The 8,838-nt window shown below is 41.3% G+C and overlaps 2 protein-coding genes across 2 annotated transcripts; one reads left to right on the top strand and one right to left on the bottom strand.

Moving 5' to 3' along the window:
• The first annotated feature begins 1,130 nt into the window (after positions 1-1,130).
• On the top strand, positions 1,131-3,243 carry rfc3 (replication factor C (activator 1) 3). Its single transcript, XM_012842349.2, has 2 exons — positions 1,131-1,325; positions 1,640-3,243. Exons 1-2 carry the CDS (start codon positions 1,239-1,241, stop codon positions 2,621-2,623), a joined length of 1,071 nt encoding a protein of 356 aa, XP_012697803.1. The 5' UTR covers positions 1,131-1,238; the 3' UTR covers positions 2,624-3,243.
• Positions 3,244-3,900: 657 nt separating this feature from the next.
• Positions 3,901-8,399, bottom strand: LOC105913264 (CD276 antigen-like). Its single transcript, XM_012842306.3, has 5 exons — positions 8,075-8,399; positions 7,372-7,695; positions 6,923-7,180; positions 4,989-5,102; positions 3,901-4,557 (listed from the first exon to the last, which is right to left on the bottom strand). The coding sequence occupies exons 1-5, from the start codon at positions 8,133-8,135 to the stop codon at positions 4,493-4,495; spliced, it is 822 nt and encodes a 273-aa protein (XP_012697760.2). The 5' UTR covers positions 8,136-8,399; the 3' UTR covers positions 3,901-4,492.
• Between the last annotated feature and the right edge of the window lie 439 nt (positions 8,400-8,838).

Raw genomic sequence — 8,838 nt, 5'->3', positions numbered from 1 at the left:
TATGCAGACTAAGTGGCACCTAATATTCTAAGTTACACACATACACAGAAAAGCCATGTTCCTGCTTTCATAAGTACATGATTCATATAAGGTAATTAATAATACAAAGCACTTGATTATTATATTCTTAAGTCATTAACAGTGTTTGGAAATTATCTCCATCAATGCCTAATGAAGTAGCATTGTCTTTGTAGTGTAGTGTATTATTTAAAAAAAATCCAAACAGAGTGCTCTTTTGAGTCTTTTGAGTCCACGGGGTGGAAAAGAGAGGACAGCTAAAGAGTTGATCAGTTCTCAGGGGGAGAACCACTTTTGGGGTGTGTCAAGGTTACAGTTTGCTTCGTTTTACTCGCACACACCTTTAGTTTGCTGGTAAGTAAACAATCTGAACAGAACACATAGCTTTAGATTTACATTTACATTTAGTCATTTAGCAGACGCTTTTGTCCAAAGCGACGTACAAGGGAGAGAATAGTCAAGCTACGAGCAATAGAACCTGGTGTAACAATAAATACTAGGCTACTTTACATAAGAAATATAAGTCGAACTGGCAGTTAGGACGGGAAGTGCTCTCTGAAGAGTTGGGTCTTCAAAAGCTTCTTAAAGGTAGAGAGGGAAGCCCCTGCTCTGGTAGTGCCAGGTAGTTCATTCCACCAACGTGGAACTACAAATGAGAATAGTCTGGACTGCCATACTTGCACAGACGGCAGTGCCAAACGACGCTCACATTTGCCCTTACAAGAGCATTTAGGTAGGTGGGAGCAGAACCATCAAGCACTCTGTAGGCAAGCATAAGTGACTTGAACTTAACTTAGATCATAACTGAGGGACATGCTATGGCTTTAGATCAAGTGCTGAGGGACATTGCATTTTCCAAAACTCCTCCACTAAAAGTTTCTCCTACTACTTTCACTAACACTTATTTTTAAGTTTATTTCTCATATAAAAAATATAACAAAAAATGCATAGCGATATGCCGTCTTTTTTACGACAATACGACTTTTTCTCGATAGAGCAATGCTGAAGATTCTTTTTTTAAATACTTTTTTGTTGTTAGATATTGCTGGATACCGCAGTTGAAAACGCAATTTGTCTGTCCCTCAGCAGTTTCCGTAGTCGCATGCGCCGCTTGCTGTGAAAGACTTCGCGGGAAAGCTGCACATTTCCCGTGACAACACACACAAAAACGTATTGTAAACTTAACGTCAGTTAATCGCAGAGTATCATAACACGCCAACATGAGTTTATGGGTGGATAAGTACAGACCTACATCTCTCGCTAAATTGGACTACCACAAAGAGCAGGCTAATAAACTCAAAAACCTGGTAAGCGTAATCCTAGTGTGTGGCTTAAATGTTTTAATATAAGCTTGCTAGCACAGTGCTAGGACTTTCACTGACTATGAAGTCTTTGTAATTCTGTAATCATTAAACTAGTATAGAATTTGTTATTATTTTGCTTCTGGTGGGTTAACTGCCAGCTGGCATCCTTGCCAAAACGTTGTTTTGTAACGAAGCTTAGCATAACTTGTGCCTGCTAACAATGCTACCAGTAAACAAACTCCGCAGCTGTGACTGGAAGGAAAACTACTGCTGATCGTATCAGAGAATGTAGTGTTAAATTCTTGTTTGTATTTCAGGTACAATGTGGAGACTTTCCCCACCTCCTAGTTTATGGTCCATCTGGCGCGGGAAAGAAAACACGCATAATGTGTCTGCTGCGCGAGTTGTATGGTGCAGGTGTTGAGAAACTCCGCATCGAGCACCAGTCTATCACTGCACCTTCAAAGAAGAAAATAGAAATAAACACAGTAGCAAGCAACTATCACTTGGAAGTTAATCCTAGCGACGCAGGCAACAGTGACAGAGTGGTGATACAGGAGCTGATAAAAACTATGGCACAGTCTCAGCAGATTCAGTCCAGCACGCAGAGGGAGTTCAAGGTGGTCCTGCTGACTGAGGTGGACCGGCTCACTAAAGACGCCCAGCATGCTCTGCGTCGCACCATGGAGAAGTACATGTCCACATGCCGTCTGATCCTCTGCTGCAACTCCATGTCAAAGGTCATCTCCCCCATAAGGAGCAGGTGTCTGGCTGTGCGGGTTCCTCTGCCCAGCGTGGAGGAGGTATGCAGCGTCCTGACCGGCATCTGCAAGAAGGAGGGACTGCTGCTCCCTGCCGAGCTGGCCAGGCAAATCGCAGAGAGGTCTGGCCGCAACCTGCGCAAAGCCCTGCTGATGTGCGAGGCATGTCGAGTGCAGCAGTACCCCTTCTCGGCCGACCAGGAAATCCCTGAAACCGACTGGGAGGTGTACCTGAGAGAGACGGCCAACGCCATCGTCAGCCAGCAGAGCCCGCAGAGGCTGCTGGAGGTGCGTGCCAGGCTGTACGAGCTGCTGACCCACTGCATTCCGCCAGAGGTGATCATGAGGGGGCTGGTGACAGAGCTGCTGGGCAACTGTGATGGGCACCTCAAGGGTGAGGTGGTCCAAATGGCTGCCCATTATGAACATCGGCTTCAGATGGGCAGCAAAGCCATCTACCACCTGGAGGCCTTCGTTGCCAAGTTCATGGCTATCTACAAGAAGTTCATGGAAGACGGCTTGGATAATTTAATGTTCTGATTTAGGTCTGTTTTTCGCACTCACTCCAACACTGCACCCTGGTCACAGGAGTGAAGCAATGGTTGCTGTTAGCACTTAATGTGTCCATTACTGGGGAAGAATGAGCTACAGCTCTCCCTATCCACACTGGCCCATGGTGTTTACAAAGCTATGATGGCCCTCTGGCTTACTGCTTTACTTAATGTTGATGCTTGTCTGGAGGCTTGGTCATGTGGCACAATGTTCAAGATGGATACGATAAAGTTATTTAGAAATGAATGACTTGTTGGTTATACTCGGATGCGTTTAATGTATAATATTCTGTAAGCCACTTTGGCTAAAAGCGTCTGCCATATGAATAAATGGAAATGTGTTTCTTAAGGCTCATAAAGATATGGTCAGTGCAGTGATTTTACAATCAAACACCCCCAACCTATCCACTGTTATACATTGTGTATAAATGAGCTCATCATTACAGTGCCTGATTCATAACTGTCTTCCATGTAAGGAACACCATCTACTTACATTTTCCTTCATTGTAAAAAGGAAAAAAACAAACCTATTATTTTGCAAGCTTAAGGTCATAGTCTTTCATCTGCAAGGGCTTTTAATAGTGTCTCATTAAAGTACACAGATGTAGATATATTTGTTGTGTATTCATGTAAGACTGATGTCAGCCTTTTTCCACTTCCTTTTAATGGCAGTTCCATCCTGGGTTACAAACAGTGGATTTAATCCCTGTAGTTATCAAATTAGAGATTTAATGTTTGAAAAGCTTTACACCCTATTGATGAATTTAGGTGGCCCTGGCTGGATGAGAATCATTAATTCATTATTATTCATAATCACTAAGAATTATTACATCACTGTAGCAAAGGGAGAGCATGGTCACCCCACCGGGACTCCAACCCGGGTCTACAGGGTGCCAAACATGCGCTCTGACCGCCACACCAAAGAGCCCGGCTTGATGGCATGGCAGCCAGAGAGCATATTTATGTGTAGTGACGATCACATCGTCACAATCACATTACAAAGAAAGTTGCTAAAACTGTCAACTGGACTTAGTCATGCACATGCCAACAATAAACTGGAGCGCTGAGTCAGTGCAGGGGGAATTTGCCATGTCCTCTCAGCGGATGTCAACCGTGTCAAGTTAGAATACAATGAAGGCCAACCGGAAATAGAGGTGGTCAGTTTAATTGAAGGTTTAAAAGCTAAGTAAATATATTATCACCACCTTTAACAACTGCAGTGTAGCCAGATTATAGAACAGCAATAAAGAGTTTGTTAAATGTTCATAAAGTTGACATGTTTTATTATAAGCAAATAATATAAAATCGGTACATAGAGTTGTGATGTATGTTAGTATTAACAAAACCTTCACACACAAAAATTCACAGAACACAAGAATGTGTATTAAGCAGATCAATGATTCCTCAACTCCACAAATCATTGCTTTTTCACAAGTGATGGTTAGGATGGAATCCGGAAGGTTAAGATCAGAACTTGTTCAGAGTAGACTGAGGGAGGTACATGCATTCCAACTTGGGATCATAGATGGCACTGAGGAATTCTGTCATTTACTTCTGATGAAACGCAATCCTCGAGAAGCTTAGAGATTGTTCTGAGTATATTCTGAAATGCACTATGCAACAGAGTGTGGTCCATTACACATGGGAATATAGAAAGGGCCTGATTCTGTACTAAAAAATGATAAGGTTTGGTAAGTTGGTAAGGTTCATACTATCTGCATACTTCAGTTACATTGTATAAATGTCTTTACACACACACACACACACACACACACACACACAATATATCACAGTAATTAAGGGCAGTTCATGTCAGGACAATTCCTTATTTTCCATGTTCAGTCCCTCCTTTCCATGTTCAGTACAATTCAGCCTCCTCCTCGTCGTCCTCAGCATTCCCCGTGTTTGAGGTATTATTCTCACCTTCATTGGGAAAATACAGAGGTTATCACAAAACATGTTTCCCACTTTCCTGTGCTAATTGAAAACAAAGGCAGGCCACAATGTATCCACCATGACAATGGGACACAGGGATACAAGGTCAAGACTTGTAATGTGCGGAAACTAGATTGCTAGATCACTCCTGTATAGTGATGCAGTGTAATCAATTCAATTTTCAATTTTTTTCAATTTTCAATGGCTTTATTGGCATGAATGTATGGTACACTGTTGCCAAAGCACAATCACTACAATCACTACAAAACCTTTCTGTGAACTGACTAAACAACCAGATTAATTACTCTTCCAATTTCTAGACACTGTGCTCCTGGAATGCTGTTATCTGCACATGCTTGTGATGCTCGTCATGAGCTTATTAACTAAACCTGGGATTACATCATAAGAAAAGGACTTACGTTTTCGACAGTGCAAGACTACCACAACCACAGAAAGCACCACCGCTAACGTAATGATGACACATAACCCCACGACGACACTGTTTTTTTTGCTGTCATTACCAATTTGAGGAGCTGGAAAAAATATTAAAAGAATGATTTTAAACATGGTTAAAACATACAAAACAGAATCAGACAGAACAGAATGTTAGATACATGGCAGCTCAAAAACTGACAAATATTGAACCTTAAATAGTGAGCAGGGAAATATTATTAGTTAAATGGCTTTCCTCCTCAATGCCTCCAGCACCACACAAGGTGTAAGCCTGAGAGTGTTTTTATTTTGCTATATTCAAAACTGCATGTAGCACCTTTCTGTAAGTTGCATTATGAAGTTAAGTCAATGTCAATTGGATTACGAGATGTTTTGTAGGATTATCTGAAATTTACTTGTGTTATTTTTAATTAATCAAAAGACACAAATAATCATTGCATGTAGGTCCAACATGCTGATGTTTTGGTGTAACTCGGTAACAGGTTCAATTTTCAAAAATGTGTTTCCTGACTTGCTGTTAAAAACGTAATGTTTCTAGGAGCACGGAGACACATTTCTCTGACTGACATTGCTGATATCCAATGAGACTTTAACTAGTTGAATCCGCCGGCATTTCCAAAATAGTAAGCTACATGCATCATGTGGTCCACAGCATAATGTGTGTGGGCCGTCAGACACACTACATCAACTCTAATGGCAAACAGAAAATGTGGAACAATGAGTTTTTTCCGTCATCACAACACTATCTGCCCAACCCAGTGGGGCTCGAGCACATGAGCAACGGCACCAAACCACTTCACATTCCATTTCACCTCAGCCGGATTTCATCTGGTCATTAGCCATAACAATGCCTGACAAGTAGGTCATAAAATCATGACTGAACAAATAGTGGCACTGGCCATAAATGCCGATGAACTCCACGTGGCAGGTTTTGACACAAAGCCCTTGAGTGGGCGTTAGTGTTGCTCAGTAACTTCTGCCTTTCCCTTTCTACCCCGCCTGAATGGAATTTAGGTACTTTCCTTTGGTGTAACACAATGTGCAAAGAAACGGCAAAGCTGTTTTAACCTGCAGGTTTGTTCACAGACACCTGTGCCAAAATGTAATTGAGTCACCACTCGAGAATGAGAGCAACCGGACATCCACGCCTAGGTATTTAATGTCAATAAACCCACCAAAGGAAAAATATTTGAGTCTCGACTAGGAGCCATTTATATCGCACATTACAAATAAAATGAATTATTATTATTATTACTACAATAACTTGTTGCCCTATGTACAGTCAAAACACTTTTCTGTTATCGAGTAATTAACAATTTGTGTAGCTGAGCTGTCACAGGAATAGCCCAGTGTTCCAAAATATATGTCTGTGTTGTGATTTCAGTGGAGATCTATCGTTTAATTTGTGTTGTATAATAATGTAGCCTTCATTATGTGATAGTTCTGTGCCGTTTTGTTGTACATTTAGCCTTGAGTTTGTCCTTGTTTCAGGATTGAAAATAATTGTTCAAATAAAATAGTTTACTAATTACCTACACAGCTTTCTTAATATTGCAGGGTACTCAATTCAGATGAATAGGATACAAGTGTTATGTTTTTGACATTCTAATTAGCATCACCTCATAGTTGCTCAAAATTGGTGTCATTGATGAAACGCTGCTATATCAAAATGTGCATTTGTTGTGTTGTGTTAAGGGTGGGATAGTCCGAATGCAGCAGTTCATTGTGGTTGCAAATTTGTACCCTTGCATACAACATAAAACATCCCCCCATAGAACATCCCCTTGCATAGAACATAGAACATTCCCCCATAGAACATCTTCTTGCATAGAACATAGAACATCCCCATGCATAGAACAAACAACAGAGCCTTCATCTAGTCTACTGCTGTGACATTTACCTGAATCCTGAATGCAGTTTGCAGTGATGATCTGACCGGGTTTCTCAACAACACACGCCACACTTGTTGTATGAAACACCTCCAGAGTACTCCTCAAAGTGTAGAGCAGGGAGGAAGTATCCACATGGCTGGACGTAGTATGGTTGACTGTACGCTGGTTATCTTGCTCCCAATAGATTTTGCCTTCTGGGTATCCACCGCTTGCCATACAGTGGTAAACCATGTTGTTGAAAGTACAATTAACTGAAGAATAATTTGCTGTGGAGAGAAATGGTTAACAGAACTCAGAGCAAGATACCAGCAGATGAACCAAGATATGAATGGTGAATGAGAGGATAGACGAGAAAGAAACGTTACTGAATGTGCAGACGGAAGCCAAGACAAATAAACAAAACTAGACTGATGGGCAGGACAGAAAAACAGTTTACCATACACTTTCTTTCACTCACCCACAACGTTAAGGTTGATCTTCCATGTGCGAAGAGGTTTTGTATTAACATGACAGGTGTATTCTCGCTGGTCTGCCACAGTAACTTCAAACAAGAGTAAGGAGCAGTTTCCTTTCTCCTTATGTGGAGAGATGGTAGTCCTGTTTGTGTATTCAGCATGGGATGTAGAGCCATTCTTGCCATAAGAACGGATAACTATGTCCTTTTTGTCTTTCTGTGTCTGCCAATACAATGTATCCCCTTTTTTGCATTGACAGGGTAAAAGGACTTTTTCTCCAACAAAAGCCTGGACAGTGATGGTGGCTGGCTGGCTGGCAAAGCATTCTTAAAACATACAAATACACACACACCACCAGAGAGAGAGAAAGAGACAGAGCAGTCAGTTAAATGTCGCCTTCTCAAAAATGACTGCAAATAGTTTCAGCATGATCCGTTTAATTTTATGTTCTGTGGTCAAAAACGTTTGGAGGAACTCTACTAGTTCAGCCATTTACTTTAAACTTAACATTGCCTCAAATTACACCAGGAGCGTAGTGACACTTCTTCTAAGCAGAAGAAGTCACTTGAACTAACTTTCTGCAGAAACTTTTAGGCTACACCTAATGCGCTTTCGGTCCGGGTCTTTATCATTCTGTTTGGGTTTATTTTCAAGAATGACCGCTTAGGCTTACATGCATTATTACAAATTTGAATATGTACTTACCATTGAGATACATCGTGAGAAATGTCACTGTTTTAAGCAATGTCACAATAAACCTCGTCATTCCGGAATGGAGAGGTGCTTTCACATGTACGCCTATCCACAAATCAATGCATTCGTAGTCGTTGCCTGAACTTTCCTTCAGCCAACATACTTTCTCTGTTTGGCCCTGTCCCAATTAAGTTTCTTGGAAAACCCGGGGAAAATTAAATGTTAATTTTCTTTTGCGCTCTTCTACCTGGACGTACTCGTGACGGCGCACAAGAGCATCTCGTCGAGCGCTGTAGAAAATGAGCGTGTGTTCCTGAGCAAGTACATTTTAAAGCCGCAATTTTTTTTCAAGTACATTTTTTGCTACTGAGCTCCCCCTAAAGCTGCGGAGTCTTTTCAGCGCCTTTTCAGACAAACCAATTATGACGAGCCACCTACAGGGCATGGTAGGATTTTTTTATTTTTTTTAGCTACCTGTGCGTTCTCTCGCAATACTTTAGCACTACCTTGCAATAGTTTCCGTTTCAATAAGGTTTGCATTCCCACACAATATATTTTGCGTAACCTGTTACATGCGGCTACCTTTCCATGCATCCCTGGTAGGATAATTCATCTTGCCCAGGATCTACATTTTGGATAGTGTAGTGGCATGCGCTCTTATCAGGTAAACATAGTTGTAATGTCTAGATGTTGGTAGACAAACTAACCTAGCTGGGATAAAATGGCTAAGGTTGTGGAAGCAAATTAGTTAGGCTAACGCTAATGCATGGATGTTC

The sequence above is a fragment of the Clupea harengus genome, chromosome 2 (assembly GCF_900700415.2).
Source record: "Clupea harengus chromosome 2, Ch_v2.0.2, whole genome shotgun sequence".
NCBI classification, from domain to species: domain Eukaryota; kingdom Metazoa; phylum Chordata; class Actinopteri; order Clupeiformes; family Clupeidae; genus Clupea; species Clupea harengus.
The sequence above is the reverse complement of the archived record's forward strand: the minus strand, read 5'-3'. Positions and strand labels throughout refer to the sequence as shown.

Excerpts from the sequence above, each read along its gene's own strand:
- rfc3 (XM_012842349.2), top strand. The coding sequence starts at position 1,239 with ATGAGTTTATGGGTGGATAAGTACAGACCTACATCTCTCGCTAAATTG. Across the intron at positions 1,326-1,639 it reads CTAATAAACTCAAAAACCTG|GTACAATGTGGAGACTTTCC; the intron begins GTAAGCGTAATC and ends TTTGTATTTCAG.
- LOC105913264 (XM_012842306.3), bottom strand. The coding sequence starts at position 8,135 with ATGACGAGGTTTATTGTGACATTGCTTAAAACAGTGACATTTCTCACG. Across the intron at positions 7,181-7,371 it reads GATCAACCTTAACGTTGTGG|CAAATTATTCTTCAGTTAAT; the intron begins GTGAGTGAAAGA and ends TTCTCTCCACAG. Across the intron at positions 4,558-4,988 it reads AGTCTTGCACTGTCGAAAAC|GTGAGAATAATACCTCAAAC; the intron begins GTAAGTCCTTTT and ends TTCCCAATGAAG.